Genomic DNA, 19812 nt, shown 5'->3' with positions numbered 1-19812 from the left:
CGCCATGCCGACCGCCCCGCCCCGCCGGCGCGCCGCGATGACGGACGGCAGCGGGCGGCGGAACCCGATAGAGGCGTCCGTCGTCCCCGGTCCCCCCGTCCCGTTCCGGGTCCCGCCGGCCGGGAGGCGGGAAGAGGCCGCAAGGCGAGATTTTGCTTTTTTTTTTTTTTCCTTCGGGAAGCAAATTCCCGCACAAGGCCGTGGGTTTTACCAACCGTGAGGAAACCGAATTTGGAAATCAAAGAGGTTAACTGACCCTAACCACATCACTCAAAAACCAGCGTTTGGTTCAGTGTTTTATTTCCTCCAGCACGCAGCAATACAGGAATAGCTACAGTGATCCTGGATGCACCAAAAAAAGGTATTTTTAAAAATAAAAGCACATTTTCATGAAAACATCTTTCTGCTGCTTGCTTGTGGCAAACAGAACGACCCGGTTCTTCTACAGAAATTTTAACTGTGCTGGTCTCTCAGGCAGCAGGAGAGCCACTCTGAATTCCATTTTAGCCTTGACTGCATTTTATATAAATGCAATTGAGCTGCGTTCCTGCAACACACCTGGCATCGCTCTGAGTGCCCTGGCCACAAAGGAGCAGAGAAACCGTACCGGCACCTCAACCCACAGGCTGGGCAGATGAGAGTTTCCACACCTTTTTTTGACTCTCGACTACACACGACACCTTTTCTGTACAAATACAGGCCAAAAACATTAGAAGAACATGTCAAAAAACCAAACAAAACCCAAAACTTTTATTGCAGCACCGTTTGCCTATTCTGTTTACCTGCATCTAGCACAGGCACTAAATAAGGCAGCTGTAACAGCAAATGAAATTAAGGTCTGTACCATTATTAACACATAGACAGGTACACAAAACAGGGACACTTCCATTTTTCAGCCAGAATAGCCAGGCACATTACAAACTGAGGCAGAAAAATATACGCATAAAAATAAAAGGCTGCTTAGAGGCTCTGCCCTATCAGTTTCCCAAACCGTGAGTATTTTCAATGCGAGTACATTGCAACAGATGAAGATTCTACTTTATAAGGCTAACAAAGAAAAAAAAAAAACAAAACACTTTTGTCATCTTGCTGGTACAAACCTACAGCAGACTTCAGTCTATAGTCAATTACTAGTTTGGACAGCTGTCCGTCATGGACATCTCTCCCTCAAAGATCAAAGAGCACTGAATGGGTGGGATATGCTTGTGTCTAGCTTATCAAACCATTTCTGCCCACATGCTCTAAAGGCAATTTATTTTTCATGTTGCTACATTAGCAATGTGTTTTGATATGCAGATATTTTAATGTCAGTCAATTACATTGGAAGCCAGCCAAGAACCCAGTGGAAACACTGACTGAAACATGTAGGTTTATCTCCATCATTTAGACATTGATCTTAAAATCTCTTGGGCAACACTAGGCTACGTGCCTGCTTCCTACTCATACCAAGCACATGGACAAAAGAAGTCCAGCTGAACTAGCGGCTATTAAGGTTGTAGGCTAACAGGAACCACCAGTAAAAAACTCCAAGTGAACTGAGCTCACCCAAGTCTGAAATACCTCATGACCAAAGAGACGGAGCATGCCTGATTTCTGTAATGGCCGAGGGGGGGGACAGAAGGCTAAGGACTCACGGGCACACTGAATTTATGGTGGTTTACCAGACCACTGGTAAACACAGTGCCCAAGCCCTACAAACCCCACTAGGATGCAGTGAGGTTGCATCTCAGATACTGCGTTTCAGCAGAACAGAGCTGCGATGAACGGTTTGGAGGGAAGGAGGGGAGAAATCTTACTGATTTTTTTGCCCAGGTACACATCTTGCTCGTGAGGAGCAGTACAGGAGCATGAACTGAGGCATGTCAGCTCTGATGGTGATTATTACCATTACCCTAGCAAAGGCAAGACTCATTTAGACAGGTCAGTGTCCAGTCAGACCACTCCAAAGGGTGACACATTCACCTGCAATAGCGAGACATCAGGAAGAGACCTCCAGAGGAAAAGCAGCCACATTTTGAGAGATCTGGAATGAGGTGGGACTGCCAAGACGGGAGGCCAGTATAGCAAGATGCAGTAGTCAAGACATGAAAAATCCCGTTTTGACAGATTTAGTGTGTGTACGTGTGTCAGCATCGTGGTTGGCGTGGTTGTTTTGAACTTGCTTGTTTTCTAAAGAAAGCAGCGACATGCACATGCCAGAAATGAAACAGCTTTCAACGAGCCAAAGATTATGGTATTCAAGCACCTGAGGTAGCAAAGAAAGATGAAGATCAGTAGGTGGGTTTTAGGCAGAGTTTAGCTACAACAAAGTCAAGAAATGAACATAGCACAGGTAAGGGCAGAAGTGTCGTAAGAGTTCAGACTAACTCAGAGAGTTCAAATAAGCTAACAGTTTAAGAGTGTGGAAGTTACAGAAGCAATGGGTAGATCTACATCCATTTTTCATCACACTCAGAGATATTACTAATTCCAGCTTGGGAACACTAGAATATTACTGCTATAAGAAAAGACTAAAAAGAGCACAGGATGGGTGATTAAGGAGATGCTATAAAAACATAGCAGATGGCTATCGTACCATGGCACGACTCCTCTGTTCAGATGTGTGCTTCTAACAAAAGTCTAGAGGCTTAATCAAAATGCAACAGCATAGAATAAAAGGCACACAAAATATAAAGTGCTTGATGAAGGGAGGGAATGCACCTATGTTTTGTCAGTGTTCCTGTTAGAGATGAAAGCCCAACACCAGAGTACCTTCCAGTGATGCAAACTTAAACTGGGGAGGAGGAAAATGAGTGTTTCCAAAAGAGAAGTCCATTCTTCTCTCCAAACCACTGCTCACCAAGCAAAGAGATACAGAGGTTCATACACACGCAGATCTGGGGGAGCTGGTAAGACCCCACCACAGCTGAGTGCTCCCCTCGGGGCGCATTAGCAGAGCTGAAGGAAGTATTCCTTCCTCTACCCCCTGACTTCAAAGGAGGCAAGGAACAGGAGTTCATCACTGCAGGCAGAAGATTAAATGTCAATCTCGTTAACCTGCGGGAAGACTGAAGGAGGAAGAAAAGCTAATGTGCCACTAGCTGCAGAACCTTTTGTGATCCCCGTTTCTTAACTAGTGGAAAAACCCCTCAAAACCTCTCAATTCATTCCAAGCATATATTTCTGAGGTGATAAGAGTAGTTTTGGCTTTCATTGTATGAAAGACCACCATAGGCCAGGCTGTTTTAACCTGTCAGACATGGTAATATGAACATTTCCTCTTTGTTCAAGCTTCTTATTCAGCTGATGATTTAAAACAATGGTAAAGCTGGATCAGAAATAAGTTCTAATTGTTCTGTTTCTGAGATTTTTAAAGCTAGCTAGTTAAGATAGCATAAATTCTGTTACTTATTCATTATATAAAAGTTGTCTAATGTTCACCTTCCCTGCAAATGCATAATTTATTTATTTTGCCATTGTCTTTTTCATCCTTCTCCTTCCTTCAGTTACTGCCAGGGTGGTTAAAATATTAAGACTGTAAGCTCAAACTACATACTTACATATACACTTATAATTATCCTTAACATGCTGTTTCCTTATATATGCTGTCAAAGAAATTTTGCTATTTTGGACTTCTCAGCTTTAGTTGTTGCAAAGAATAAAAGTCTTTTTGATGGAATTGACATATATTAGAGCTAGAGCTATGCTTTTACAATCTAATAGCTGTACTTTGTTCCTGATTTGAGAAATCAGTGAAGCACAACGCACATCAGAGGGGATGAAGCAAATAAAACATTTGGTGCAAACACTCAAAACGGGATTTCACGAGAATTTGTTTGGAGTAGAAACCAACTGGGATAAAACACAAAGAATCCACAAGCTATTGAGAAAAGAACCACCGCAAAAAGGATGGAGTGGACTCATCTGCCACTCCGTGTAAACTAGGTGGATGCAGAAGAGATGAGTTTCTACCAATATAAACACATGCTACCCATTACACATCTTTTTCTTGTTTTATGCTGCTCACTGTGCTTTGTATCTACTGATTTTGATTGTGCTAAAATAAAAACCACTGTCGTTTTATTTCTTTAAACCAACAAAAACATTGAAGTAAAAAAAAAGTTACATATAGTTACATACAGTAAACAAATTTACGAAAAAAACCCAACCCTACCCCCCCTCCCCAACAATACTCCTTTAATAGATTTGGCACTTTCACCATGTTTTACTAAGTACAACTTTCCACAGTACCATACGCACGCTAAACCCTAAGTGAAAAAAAACTTTACAGTGTTCACTTCTATCGGGGGAAAAGGGAGGGAGGGACACGGCAACAAAGCACACGAATAAAAATATCTAGTCTATATCAAACGTACCTCTCCATTAGGGGAATTTAATAGAAAAAAAACCTACCACTTATAATTTAACACCAAGATCTCTTCCTGGCAACCAGGATTATAGGTTTATGCTGAATACAATCTTATGTTCAAATACGGAGATAAGCAGCATTATCCCAAAACCCAAGAGAATCCCAGCGTTCTGTAACAGGAAGTACCCCCAGCGGCTACATCCATGATCACTGGCATCATTGTGTAGCATTTCAGGCACCTAAACAAACAAGACAATGTTAAACGCCTTCAAAATAAACAGTTACTTCAAATGCAGTTCTTCAACCATGAGGCATGAGGTAGCAGAGCCTTACTCATCTAGTCCTTCCTGTTGACTGCATTAATGCTACTCCTTGAATTAGCTGTCACTCAACATGAACAACATTATCAAGAGTCTACTTTTGTATTTAGAGACAATCTGCAGTGTTCCAATTTCTAATGTTTTCATGATAATTATGCTGATGTCTTAAGCCAGCCATTTACTCAAGATATGATTATTTACCAACTGATTTAATCAAGCCACACCAGGAATTATATCCTTAAGACGACAGTTAAGCTTTCACGAACATACACCAAATTCTTTATACTTCTGAGGTACAGTACAGATTTTAATACAGTTCTGTCTCTGTCCCAAGAAGCAGTAATGATTTAATACAAAAGCTGAAGCGCATTTGGTGGCACTGACAGCGTGCAACTTGCAGTCTTACTGGCTACCTGCTTATACTAGCCACTGTCAGAAGCAAATTTTTTACTGCTGCTAACTGCCTTTGTTTAACAACGAAGGGAGAAACAATCTCCATTACTACAGTAGTCTAAATAAAAGCAATCTTCCACCTGAACATTTAACTGAGCACTTGCACTGCGTACTCATCAGCGCCTTCAAGCGCAGAAAAAGATGACGGAGAGAAAATGGAAGAATTTATCTTGAGATCAAAATATAATGAGCATTAATTCTTAAACTATGTTATATAAAATTCAAGTAGGTCTAGCCACTTACCATGTCCACAAGAGCCACATACATGAACAGGCCAGCAGTAAGTGCAAATATCCACATAGAAACATTGTCTGCATAATGGCCGATAAGAATCCCAGTTGCCATTCCAAGATAGGCCAGCATAGCTGACAGAGCATTATAAAGCACAGCTTGCTTGACAGTCATACCAGCTTTTAGAAGTACAGCAAAATCTCCTAAACAGGGAAAAAACAAAACAAAAGTTTTCATCCTCAGATAACTATTGCAGTATTCGTGAATTCTCCTCTTACTTACAAGATTACTAAGCTATTTTTATACTGTTGTCTGCCTTATTTTTTTCCTTCATAACATCACAAATCACTGGGGGACAGAAAATTAAAAAGCGCACGTGAAGAACAACACAGCAGCAAACATTGTAAGTTTATAACCTTAAAGTCTCAGGGTTTTTGGAAGAAGCAGCTTTTAGTGTAGCTTGCATTTAAGCCAACGCTGTAAAATCCTGCAGTACTTGATATGCATGAGCATTCCAAAGAAGTTTCTAAAATAAAATATTCCCACTTAATCGCATAAAGCAATGGTGATGATTCCATTTATTATCTTGTAACTGCTCTTTGTACATTAAGTCTAGCTGTTTCATAAATTTAGAAATAATTTCTTCATTAATTTCTGTAAATGATCCTTAAAGTCTTATTTTTACTTGAAGGAATGATAAGACTACCAGCCAGAAGCAGGTTTTCCATAATTCAGAATAGAATTTTTTTTGTTGTTTAGATAAATTAGATCTAAACCAGAGTAAAATAATATAAGCTTATTATTTGGAAATAAAATGGATTCTATATAAAAAAAGTTATCTCCAGCTAAAGTAAACAAAAGCAATCTTCAAAGCTGAGCTGAGTAATTTGTTACAACAGCTTTTCCCACAAGATATTACAATTAAGATGAACTGGTACGTTATAAACATTGTTTTGCATTAACAACAGAATGATCCAATTTTATCCCCAGCTAACTTCAGCTAGTCCCATTTGTTTCAGTATTCCTACACCACTTCATGTCCTCTGTTAAAGAAGGTATTCCTATCAAGTTTTCTGTGCTGATTAAAGGAGCATGATTTAAATTTTTAAAGATTTTTCTTGCTTCCAAAACCAATAGAACATTTGAATCTAAAATTATCAGATTAGCAACATGAATGTATTTTGTATATTTGTACTAACAACATTTAGTACATGTAATTAATACAAGTTCCACGATTCCCGTGGAATTTATATTACAATGAACAAGACTCAATTCCTCCCACATCATAAAACCAGCTGTGTTTTCTCCAGAGTAATGTATTTCTGTATCAGGTTATTGTACAGACAGACAATGTATCAAACTGTTTAATAAATAGTTCAATGTATACACATACTGGTTTACAAGCTCCATTAAATGAAATTGAACAGTCTACGCTCTAGGGAATTAAACCTTTAAAAAGTGCAAGCAAACTGCTCTTTCCTCATTCTATACACCAGGTATGCCTGTGTCCATGACAGCTAAGAAAGAAATACCACTTGCACATTCAAAATGATTCGACAATTGGAAAGATCAGCTTCGTTCCGAGTTAAACTAAGCAGCTACACCCTATTCTCACATGCTGCCCTGCAAAAGGGCCAAATACTAAACTTACACTGTAAGACACATGTATTCCCATGAGAAATTATGGTTATGAATTTAAATCACTTGAGCTTGAAAGACAAACTATTTCCAGGAAGATTTCTAAGTAGTTCCAAGTTTAATTTAGAGCTACAGCAGTTCTTTGCAAGACTTAATGAAAAAGCAGCAAGTGTTATGCAGAAAGGAGTTGGACTAATTGTGACCTGCCTTTTAACAGCACAAACACAAGAATAAAATTAAAGAGAGATGTGAGAAAAGCAAATTCTGACATGTATTCTCCTGCAATTCACAATTTATGTTGCTAAGGAGAATAAAAACTACAATTGAACTATACCAAACAAGTTGTAAGTAACTGCAAGAGACACTTGAGTTTTAAACAAAGTAGCTGAAATATTTAGATTTTTAAAAAGGAAGATTAACTCAATTACAAAATAAACAGCCTTTAAAAGTATTCTTGGGTAGACAGTCTGACAAAGATGAAGTTTTTTACTGTGCCACAGAGTGAAATCACTTATAATTCTCCAGAGTGCACCTGTAAGTACTTATACCTGCAGCATATGGAAATATTGGAGTCTTACCTAGCTCATGAGGTAATTCATGGCAAAATACAGCCACAGAAGTGCTTAAACCACTAGATAACCCTTCAGTAAAGGCTGCTCCTATGAAGAGACAGGAAAAAAAACAAAACCATTACTCCACATTCAGACATGACATGCAGAAGCATTGTTGCATATGCTTGTATCAGATTAGGACATTAGTTTCACTCCATTTTTTCTTATGCTTGTGGAACCATTTAAACTTTAACTGAACAGTTGTTTATGATTCGTAAGTTTCAAAATCAGAAGCAACATAGAATCCTTCAATTAGTCAAAACAAACCAAATCTCACTATCTTATTTCTGAACTAAGCCCAATACCTTTCAACAACACAACCCCCTCAAAAAAATGCAATAAATGGAAATACTGTCAGAAAAGACACTTTTTTTTAAAGATACAAAGGGAAGAAGGCAGCTCAGCCGCCTCAGAGTGTTGTGGTTTAACCCCAGCCAGCAACTAAGCACCACGCAGACACTCGCTCACTCCCCTCTCCCCACCCACCCCCCCCAGTGGGATAGGGAGGAGAATCAAAAGCAAGTAAAACTCATGGGTTGAGGTAAGAACAGTTTAATAATTGAAATAAAAAGTAAAATATAATAATAAATAGTAACAAAAAGGAAGATAACAAAGAGAGAGTGAAACATAACCCAAGAAAGACAAGTGATGCACAATGCAATTGCTCACCATCTGCTGACCGATGCTCAGCCAGTCCCCGAGCAGCAATCTGCTCCCCCTGCCAACTCCCCCCAGTTTATATACTGGGCATGAAGTCACATGGTATGGAATACCCCTCTGGCCAGTTTGGGTCAGATGCCCTGGCTGTGTCCCCTCCCCACTCCTTGTGCCCCTCCAGCTCTTGCTGGCTGGGCACGAGAAGCTGAAAAATCCTTGATTTAGGCTAAACATTGCTTAGCAACAACTGAAAACATCAGTGTGTTATCAACATTCTTCTCATACTAAATCCAAACCACATTATACCAACTAATAGGAAGCAAATTAACTCTATCCCAGCCAAAAACAGGGCAGAAGAGTCAGACTCTGGAAAAAGGGAAGCCAATTCAAGGCTATATAAGAGAGGCTATATAGTCACATGAAATCAGCAGTGAAGGATTGTGAATTCTAGGCAGCTTGCACATAAATGAACTATCATACTTTAAGTGGAGGAAAATAAAACAGAAAAACACCTTGAACTAGTCCAACAGTCCTCATCTTTCTTGTTTTCTCCACTCCTTCTATTGCTTGCTATTGTTTTATTTGACAGCAGCTCAGGAGGAAGCAGCACACGGCAGGGCTGAAGAGCTGAACCGCAGCTCACACGTGGCACGGGAGGTCCCCGGCTGCTCGGAGAGTCTCACTGAGAGGTGCAGCAGAACCACGTCCAGCTTCCTCTTCAGCTGCTACCAGGAGCGTGCCAGCAAACAAGATGCTGCCAATAAGCAGTCAAAAGAGGCACGAGGCCATGTCGCAGTAGTTGGCACGCAAGGGACGCAGGAGTACTCCTCACAGAGGAAGAGCTACAATGGAGAAGAGACCACAGGAGACAATCCCCTCTCTCTGCTGGGATCACCACCCCCAGTACTCCAGCAGCCTCTACCCAGATGTAGCTCCTGAGGGTGGACACTGCTATCCAGGTCTTCATCTGCAAGAAGTGTCTGATGCTCCTGCCTGCAGTGACAACAGCAGCAGCTTTACCTCTGGGATGGGTGCTGGGGCAGCCAGTGAAGGAGATGCAAGAAGTAGTGAGCAGGCATCTTTGGATGAGCGATAATGAACAGGGGACTGAGAAGGTCTTCAGAAGAGGTTCTACAGAGGCAAGAGCCCAAGCCCCTTCAGACTAAAGAGGAAGGCAGGAACAAAGCAGCACTGGAATAGGAAACATGAACTCCCAAGATGGGTAAAATTTGAAAATGGCAAAGCCTGGCACCAGGAAAAACCCTTCTCCCCCACTTGCAGCTGCTAATCTGAAGAACATGGTCATGACCCTGGCAGCAGTGAGAGGATAAATGGGTTCTGCCTAGCCCAGAATATTTGTTCAGCACATCAGGTTAGGGCCAGCAATACAAAAAGAAAGGAAAGATTTTTAGTGATAGGAGATTCCCTCTCGTGCAGGATAGAGGGCAGAGGCAGACCTGCCAACCAGAGCTACTGCCCAAGGAAGTCCTTTGCTTCCCTGGAGCCTGCCTTGATGATGCTGTGGAGATACCACCAAAGCTCGTTTGGCCTGTCATGGATAGATACAGACTGCCTAGAAAAGACAAACACAAGTCTTTTTTTTTCTTGCCTATCTACATAAAGGAGTTCCTTGACCGCACAGAGCTCCAGTATAAAACTATGTATGAATGAAATTCCTTGTGTTTATTGAGTCTCTTGGTGAAGATCAGAGTAACACTAGGAATATGGTTACAAAACACCTAACCAAGAAAAGGTGGTGGATAAGGCTACCTATGAACAACCACATAAGACATCACCATTCACATGAGAGTTTTCAGCTGTGAAGGTTAATAGCACTGGGCACATAATCCAGGATGTTCCTTAATTTGGCAATGGTTTCCCAATACAAATGATACAAGAGCCAGCCAGTATTAGAGTTCTACTTGACCTGCTGCTCACAAATGAGGAAGAACTGATGGCAAATATAGCAAAAAATGGCATCTTGAGCTCCAGTGAGCATGAGGTAACTGAGTTCAGGATACAGAAGAAAGCTGGGAAAGAAAGACACAAAGTTAGGACTCTAGATTTTAATGAAGCAGACTTTGACTGACTTAAGGAATTGCAGGTTAGAATACCCTGGGAATCGGAGGAAAAATGCCCAGAAGAGGCAGCTGATTTGCAAAGTATGCTTAACAGAGTGCACAAATGAACTACTCTGATGCACCCAGCTAAGCAGCGTGTGTCTCAATGAATTGAGACTCCAAAAGGAAGCACACAAGAAATAGAAACAAAGACTGGCAACAAGGAAAGATGAAAGCAGTGGAACAAAAAGGAGGAAGACCAAAGCCCAGCTGGAGCTAAGACTAACAAGACACCAATGATAACAAGAAACAGTTCTACAGCAATGCTAGCTGAGAAACAAAGTTCAGGAGAAATTTGCATCTGCTGATGGATGGGGAAGGGAACCAAGCAGTAGGCATAAAAAGAGGCTGAAGCACCAGGACTGCCTTCATCTCAGTCTTCAGAGACAGATTGCAGATCCCAGCACCGTTCCAGAAAGAAAGGGACAGCAAACAGCAGAGAAGCAACAGTTTAGAGATACGTAGAAAAAAATGGAAACGCTCAGATGCATCCTGGGATGAGTCACCATCCCTGGAGGCATTCAAAAAGCTTGTAGATGGGGTACTCCATAACATAGTTCGGTAACATGGTTTAGTGGGCATGGATGATGGTTGGACCCAATGATCTTGAAGGTCTTTTCCAACCTAAATGATTCTATGGGACTCACCAAAGGGTGCTGACAGAGTTGAGCGATGGTAGACTGCAGCCTTGCAGTCACATCTATGGAAAACCATGGCTACAGAAGACCCCACTGGAACTCCGGGAAAAGGACAACATTATTCCCATCTTTAAGAAAGGCAAAGAACAGGACTCGGGGAACAGTCAGCCTCAGCTCATTTCCTGGAAAGATCATGTTGAATATCCTCTTCAAATCCCTCTCCAAATGCTTGACCCAGCTTGAGGCAATAACTGACTACAGAGATGGCAACAGCAGTGAATATAACAGAACTTGACCTTAGTAGGATTTCTGACACTGTCTCCTACAGCAGTCTCATCTGGGAGCAGAGGAAGTACAGGCTTGACAGTTAGATGACTGCACATTGGCTGGACTGCTGGGCTAACAGGGCCTGATGGTTGGCTAGTAACAAGTAGAGTTCACCAGGACAAATACTGCAACTGATTTTCTTCAGTATCCTCACTAATGATCTGGATGACACGAACTGCACCATCAGCAAATTTTCAGACGACACTAAACTGAGAGGCAGGGGGGAGAAAGTAAGGGCTGAGTTGACACATCAAGCACAAGAGCTTTAGACAAGACAGACTGTGGTAAACTTGAAGACTAGGCCAACAGAAATCCTATGAAGTTCAAAGAAGAAAAGTGAGAAGTTCTGCACGTGGGGCAGAACAACCTCAAGCATTAGGACAACGTAGGAACTGACTGGCTGAAATAGCAGCCTTCTCAAAAAGGACACAAGGATAATGATGGACAACAAGTTGAATATGAGCCAACAGTGTGCCCTCATTGCAAGCACAGTGAACCACAAACTACATAGTCTTAGGAGAAGCAAGGCTAGCAGACTAAGTTCTTATCCCCCTCTGCTAAGCATTGGTGAGGCTGTTCCTGGGATTTTCTGTCTGCTTTGGGGTGCCCCAGTTCAAACTGGATATGAATACTGCGCAATAGAGGCTGACAAGATGATCAGAGGTCTACAGCATAAGGCCTAAAAGCTTGAGGAAGCTGGGTATATTTAACCTCCCTCTCCACCACACTAAGGGGTGGTCTAACAGCAGCTTGTAAGTACTTTTAGTGCAGTCACAAATATGAAGGAGCATAACTCTTCAAAGTAGTGACAGATGACACGACAGGGAGAGATGCTGCAAATCACAATTTGGGAGCTTTGGGCTGGACCATAAATAAAGCTTTCCTTATTAAGAAACAGTAGTGCAACACTAGAAAAGGTCAGCCACAGACATGGTGGAATCTCCCCATCTGTGGGGATTTTCAAGGCTTGGCTGTGCAAAGCCACGACTGACTCAATCTAGTGTTTCCAAGGGCCATTTCAGGCAGAGGGTTCAACTAGATGACCTGTAGAGGGCACCCGTTTCTATGACTCTATCTGTGAAGTCCAATTCAGATGTACACAGTGTGCGAGATGAAAGCGATTTTGACTTGAGCCTTCAGCAGGAGTGTTTTCCAATGCACTCCAAAACATTCAGTCATAGGAATCTACACAGTAATTAACAGGTAAGTGACAGGAGTTACTGCTACTTGACTAGCAAAAGTGATTATTAGTGAACACTATCAATCTTTTCTAGGTACCGGTCTGTTTGCCCCACCTCCAAATACTGCTTTATAGTTTTGGAATCAGATTTTGAGAGACAGACAGGATAGCTACAGTTATCTCCCACTAAGACAGGAGAATTCATCAGCATTCAATTTGGCTTCAGTTTCTGAGGAGGCTAGATAAGTAGAGGAAGACAGAAGGTAATTACGTTCTCCCATGCCTGCATTCTCAATAATCTACAAGTTCCTCTATGTTACTGTCTCTGTACAATGTTTTCCTAGTCTTATCACTTGTTAGAGGACAACTAAAAATACAAGAATCCAGCTTAATCCCACCTGGTAAATCTAATTTTGGGACCACAAAGGCAAGCCAGACAAAACCTAACCGCTTTGCAAAGTACCTAGATGGCTGATATGGCCACATACTATATGGATACACAGCAGCCAAAGTACAAGCTTAAATAACAGGAGTACCTATTTTTCACTGCTAAAAAGTGTCTTGAAACATTAACAAATGAAGACTACATTAATATATCTGGTATTATCCCCTCTAAAGAAGTTGATTTAATAGTGTCACAGTATCTTAAAATATACTTTTAAGACATCACTTTTCTCAAAAAAGAGCTAAAGAAAAAATATATACACAAGATTAGTGTAAAAAGTGTTCTGCATTTTAGTTATTTAGTTGAAGCTACACAGAAAAGTTCAAATCACAGAAGATCATTCTGTACAAATTAGTCAGATGCAACTGTTCCATGCTTTAATAGAAAAATAAGCACTTTTAAATCTTATTCCTACAGAATTAGGACAACAGATTTGAGGATTCTTCACAGAAGCATTCACATCTTTATTTAAATACAGGTAAGATACTATACAAGTAGTATCGGCATCCTCACAACATCATCAAATCGATGTTTTGCCATAATACTTTTGAGCACATCCAGAACTAAAGGAAACCCACATTTCCATTAGCCTGAACAAGCTACACAGCAGGACTTCTAAAAGCTATTGCTCTCACTTGTTCAATAAGCCTTTATTAACCTTCCTCACACTTTTCCCTTCATAACTATAAAGTCATAGCTTCTTCCCAAATCTCCCTAATGCTAAGAGGTAATTGATTCTGCATGTCATTTGTATGCAAATCCTCCTCCTTCTACCACATTTTCACTACTGATCTGCTTGGAAATTTACATTCCATGCTTCAACTTTCATCAAAAATGAGATTAAATCAGAAGGTCTCTTCACATTATACTTTGAATTGACTGAATCTGAACAACTGCAAATACTGCTGTGCAAAAATAGTTATGATTGGGTTTTCTCCTCAAACAAGAATGAACTTGTTTCTACAATAAAATTTACAGAAAGACTGATACCACTGAACTGACCCCAGTATGCTATACGAGCTGGAAATTAATTCAATACCTGTAAAGATTAGTCTTAAATACTAAAGTCAAGATGACGGAAGACTAGCATAAGGACTGAAGACTACTGATTTTACTTCACTTTCTATGACTGACTTTAACCTTTTAAAATACCTGTAGTGTAGCTCTCCTAGGAAAAAAAAAAAAAAAAAAAAAAAAGGAGTTCTCAAATCTGACCTCCCAGCCAGAAATCCAAACCATAACATTCAATCTGTTATTTTTATGATAAAAGAAATATTTTCACTGAAGCATTGTCAAAAAAGACTGAACAACTACAACATGTAAGGGAAAAACAGGGACACGAACAAAAAAAGGAACAAAAAGATAAATGTTCCATTTACGTGTAAAATAACTTTATACCAGTTTAAATTTAAAAAAAAAACACCTCAAAAAATGGACTATTACACTCAACTTTAAGAACAAGATTTTGAGCAGAGTAAGACTGGTGTTTAAGAAAATAATTTTTTTTTTAAAATACTTTTCCAAGAAGAGAGACTGAGCCTGTTTTGAGACTGAGTACAGCACACTGAGCATCTGAAAGAATCTACTTATGCTACACACCTTTAATTGATGTAGATACTCTTAATCCAAAAATCTGCATAAAGGCAACATATAGTGACTTTATTGGCATCTTCTCCATGAATCATATTTCTGACAGGTAATAGCTAACTAATGTCCTATTAATTAATGCTCTACTCACACATTCCTAGGATACAAAAAGCAGCACAGACCTTCTCTGGAAGGTTAGTATGAGCACTAGGAAGAACTGCAATGATGCTCTTTAGTGGATGGGAAGATCTGAGAATCTGGATGTGACAGGACTGCTATGCAAAAGTGTAAAAAGCACCTTAGAGAACACAATGCCTTGGACCAAATTCATTTTACAGTAAAAATGAATGCACGCCTACCTCCCACAGTGCAAAAATCACACATATATATTGCCTAATCCATTTGGGTAATCTTCAGGCTAAAGCAGATAGAAACCAGGGTCCCATCTCCCTACTCACCAGTTGCTGGGGAAACTTACACATGATGTGTAACCAGGGCCTAGTTTAGGCAAAGCCAGATGTGCAAAGTACAGAACCTGACTGTGCTGCCTAACAAGAGAAGATGGAAGAGAAAAAGATACAGAGAAGCCAATGATACTAGTGGCCTGACTGAAGTGGAGAAAACAGTTACTTATGTGACCAAAAAGACAAGCTTGTCTTAAAAAAATAAAAATTGCTGAGCACTTGCAGGCATTGAAATACAAAATCAGCTCTAAGTCCCAAATATTGTTTTATAAGCCTAGCTTTAGTTTTAAAAAAATGTTAGCTTTAACTTTGCTAAAAGTAGGAAATAAAGCAAAGTTTATAGATTTCCTAAAGAAACATAGTTGTAAGCACATAATTTCTGTTTCATTGGTCACTGATCTCCAGGTTGTTAAACGAGATTTCTTATTTATTCAGAGCTGCTATCAGATAAAAGTTCAGGCTTCAAAGAGCCACCAGTTATGTTCCTAATAAAGAGGTAAGTCAAAGAAGACTTTATAGTCCTCACATACAACAAAGCTGCAGTGTCCAAGCTAACACTTACCGATTGCTAGGCCATCACTAAAATTGTGTAGTCCATCTCCCATAATCACCATCCATGCCAGAGTTGCTATTCCGGCATCCTTCAGTTCTTCACGCGAGTAGCGCTGACTGTGACTGTGGGGATGATGGTTCTGATGATGATGGTGATGCAGAATATGATGGTAGTCATGGTGATGATGACTAAGATGATCTGTCTGTCCTAGAGTATCATGTAAGTGAGAATGACATTTGTTTCTACAGCCCCTGGACACATATTCATTGTCAGCCTCTTCTGGATGAGAATGAGCTATCATCACTTCTTCTTCTTCTTGTACCATCGGCTGCTGAGAAATGAAGGGCGATGGATCTTGAGAGTCTGTCCCTAGATAGCCCTCAGGCCCTGTTACAAAACCCCAGAGTATAATGTTACACATTTTTAAAATCACCTAGGCAGCAAAGATACAATAAACAAGTTAAGTGATACAGTAAAGAAAAAACTAGTAAGTCTAGCAGTTGGGAATGATGCCCCAGCTTCTTGTACCAGAAGGTTTTTTTTTTTTCCAAGGGTTTCCACAACTTATTTTTCTTTAATCAGATTTCTGAGATAATTCCTGATAGATCAAAATAAGAAAAACTTTTAGTTTCTGTCCCCTACTACTGAAGCACCCCCTACGTTATGGTCACAAATGCCTCCGAAAAGGTAAAAAAGCTTTTACTCTAAGACCCAGTGCAATTTAAACAAAACAGTATAAGGCTCTAAGTCCCAGTTTCACAGCATGAAGGCTGTTAGTTCAATTGCTTCAGAAAGACAAAGTGCCTGGAAAGCATATGCCATTTATTCATCTTAGGACTGGTGAATAAGAATGCAAAAAAGGATTATGTTATAGATAATTTTGGAAACTCCTGTGATTTATATAAATACTGGAGCTTAAGTTTGAACACCTGAAAAATAAACACTCCAAAATAAAGTCATCAACACAGACCACGAAACATCCTCATATAAACATCAGTGGCACACTAAGGTTAGTTATTTTAACTAACTCCTAAAACTTGCTAAATTCTTCCCCTGCAATTAAATGAACAAATACACTTTTTTCCCCCACATTACCAACAACTCTTTCATTAGTTATAAAATTATTCTAAAAAGCTGAATGCCTCTTTTAGCTACAAGAGCTAACAAGTATTTAGTGAGGTATGTTTTGGCTTGCACCTGATCTTGGGGACACATGACCATTTGCAGTCCAAATACTTCAAGTAGCCTCTAGGATTTTAGATTATCAACCTTATAAATAAATACATACTCAAAATAACAAAATCCAGACTCAAGATATACAGAAATCTAAATAATGGATCACGCATATAACATCTAACCGTCTAAAGAGAAGTGTAGAAGCAAGTAGGTACAGCTGTATTTGCAGCAGGCGTAGCCAGAATTGCTTCACAGAACATCTTCAACTTCTGCTGTTAAATCCAGAATTAAAAGGCTTAAGGCTTCAAAACTCTGAATTCGCTACTTCCAACCTATCGATACTTTTTAAAGGAAGGCAGCCAATACAGCTAGTCGTCTCCATATCAATGCACAGATGGGTTTTTTTGTGAAAAGAATTCAACTAGGTAGTGATCCAACCTACAGTAAGAAGCAGATCTATGAGCTGCCATCAGTCAGGTGTTTTTTAAACAGTGCTGCCACAAAATAATGACAGTAAGTACAATATTACTGAGACTTACGATCATCTGTATCTAACTTTTCTTCGTTCGCTGAAAACTTCTTACTTTCTCCATCATCTTCATTTTTTTTCTTATTCCAAAAGAAAATACTGTAGTTATGAATATTTTACTTATTTTTCAGGACATACATGAGCAACATTATATTCACAACATTTATGCAGCCTGCACAGAAAGAGGACAGCATGGAAGCCATATAAAGAGTACAGAAGAGGAACATTAGAAACTCAGCTAAATACAGTAAGACGACAAAGGCTCCTCAGGCTCCATAGGAGAAAAACAAACAAAACCACACGGATAAATACTCTACATTTTTTCATGCGGAATAAGCAGAGGGGTTCATCTAAGAAGTTATTCCACTAATTCTTTTCCATTCTAGTGCCAGCATAATGGTTTTTTTCTAGTGTACTGAAGGAAAAACAAGTAAAATCTCTAATCGTTGCTCACTAATGTATCACAATTCATGATCAGTGACTCAGTATCTAGAAGGGTGTAACTAGTCTAACGGGAAATCTATTCCCGGTGGCTAAGAGAAGGACACAGAAAATACTTGCTTTGCTTGGAAATCTTCATGTCCTCTCTTGGCAAATAAATTTAACTAGAGAGAGGCAAAGTGAGCCTGTAGCTCGCAGTTAGTTTAGCTTCAGTATAAACCACGCCAACACAACCTCCTGTGACCAAAGTCAAAGAGCTTACATGGCATCTGCTCTGAGACTGCTGCCTTAACAACCAATTTAACAATAAAACTAAACAGAGATTATCAGTCATTCTGGTACCCTAGAAATCAGCTATTTTTAAGCTAAGTAATTAGTAGTTACTAGCTTTCTTCAAGCAAAGCTTAAGATATCGCCAGCTTTTACTGTATCTTTTTTTACAGAGTCAACTTTTACATCATTTTTTATTCCTGGCTAGACTAGTCTTTAAAGAACTCAGTTACCAATAATTGGCAAGTTACCAACATTTATGACTGCTAAAATTCAGTTATTATTTACCTTCCACATAAAAACCAGCATAGTAATCTGAAAGCTGTATTGCTGCTCTTTTGGGGGAGAGAGAAAGGAAAGAAACGAGGGGCTTGGCAGACTGTTTCCAAATGGAACACTATCTAATGAAGTCATTTTCTACAGTGCAGTTGGATGCTTATTTAGGTAAGCACTTACTGCCACCCTTACCCGTTTTGTGCAAGTGCCCTCCTCAACAGGAGTACAATAACTGTACAAGGCCATGTTACTTCATCCAGTTTGAGAATTAAAATAATAATGAAAACAGTTCAGATAGTCAGTTATATAATTGCCTTGAGATGTCAGAAGGAAGTCAATAATGAACAGTAACTTCTTAAATCACTCTGTTAAAACAAAGGGTGCAATTGGATGGTTGCTTATTAAACAGTTCACTGTGGTGTCAAGCCTGTACTATACATATATATATATATGTCTGGTTACGAAATAGCTCAGAGCTCTTCTGTAACAGGACCACACAAAAAAGTTACCATGTAGCTTAAAAGTATATGTGTCACTAATATAAATGTAATTATAACACTAATCAAGTCAGCAATCACTATTAAATTCAGACAGATATATGATACCCCAGATTTTTTTATAAGTGTATTCAGAAATGATCATGCAATACTATATAGCTTCAAAATAATAGTTTCTCTACCTTTTTCTTCTTGTCTTTAAACTGCTTTATTAAAGTGATCAAATGCTCCACTAGAAACATGAAATACAATCCTCCAAGGGCTGTAAGTCCCTTCCATGTAGAATCCAGGTAAGCACTCTCCTCTGTACTTTGAAAAACAAGATGCTTGAACATAGAGCCTTTGTTTTGTTCAAGCAGAGGCTTTTCGTGGTGATGGTGATGGTTTCCATGAGACTAAGGGGAGAACCAAATGTGGAGAGTCATTATATTCAAAAGAACTGGTAACATAAGAAACATAGAAAGTATTCTTCACACTCTTTTCATCAAGTCTGGAGTTGAGACTTGACAATTTTCATGGGGTAAATGCTCTGGTATACAAACCAAAAAAAAAAAAAAAGAAGAAATCTGTTCACAGGAAAAAAACACATTGCAAGGACTGAGAGTAGGCCTGGTATTCACCCTCTTGCTGAAGCTACATGCATACTGCTCAATACAAGATCTACAATTGTCCCCACAAAAACTCCTGACACCATCAAGGAAACTGCATTTTAAGTAGTAGCCACAGCCAGCACACCAATTACTTTCCCATCTAAGACAGCTCATAGATGTCAAACACCTTTTTCTACAAGGAACTTGGCAGTAATTTCCTTCTTTAAAGGAAGCCTGACATTCTTCCCCTCCTCACTAGCTACTGATATGTTCAGAATCGAAAAACTTCTAGGACACCTCATTCACACACTTCAATTTACATAACCTCACACAGCAAATGCAAAGTTAACTGAAAGGAAAAAGAAGAACCCAATGAATTACAGGCAGGGCTCAGAAACCACCACAGGATCCGCAGTCCTTTTTATCCATCTCATCTGAAAGCTGGAACATGTTACCTTTGC

General features: G+C 39.7%; 1 protein-coding gene across 1 annotated transcript in view; it reads right to left on the bottom strand.

The window, feature by feature from the left end:
• Positions 1-4434: 4434 nt before the first annotated feature.
• Positions 4435-19812, bottom strand: part of SLC39A6 (solute carrier family 39 (zinc transporter), member 6) — a 73555-nt gene continuing 58177 nt past the window's right edge. The window contains exons 3-8 of the mRNA XM_010583580.1: positions 18944-19156; positions 17288-17357; positions 15582-15959; positions 7569-7649; positions 5365-5555; positions 4435-4587 (exon numbers count right to left, since the gene is read on the bottom strand). Of these exons, the coding sequence (XP_010581882.1) occupies positions 4435-4587; positions 5365-5555; positions 7569-7649; positions 15582-15959; positions 17288-17357; positions 18944-19156 (1086 nt within the window). The remainder of the gene's footprint in view (positions 4588-5364; positions 5556-7568; positions 7650-15581; positions 15960-17287; positions 17358-18943; positions 19157-19812) is intronic.

Source organism: Haliaeetus leucocephalus, unplaced genomic scaffold (assembly GCF_000737465.1).
Source record: "Haliaeetus leucocephalus isolate CR32 unplaced genomic scaffold, Haliaeetus_leucocephalus-4.0 Scaffold915, whole genome shotgun sequence".
NCBI classification, from domain to species: domain Eukaryota; kingdom Metazoa; phylum Chordata; class Aves; order Accipitriformes; family Accipitridae; genus Haliaeetus; species Haliaeetus leucocephalus.
This window is presented reverse-complemented; position numbering and strand designations above follow the sequence as displayed.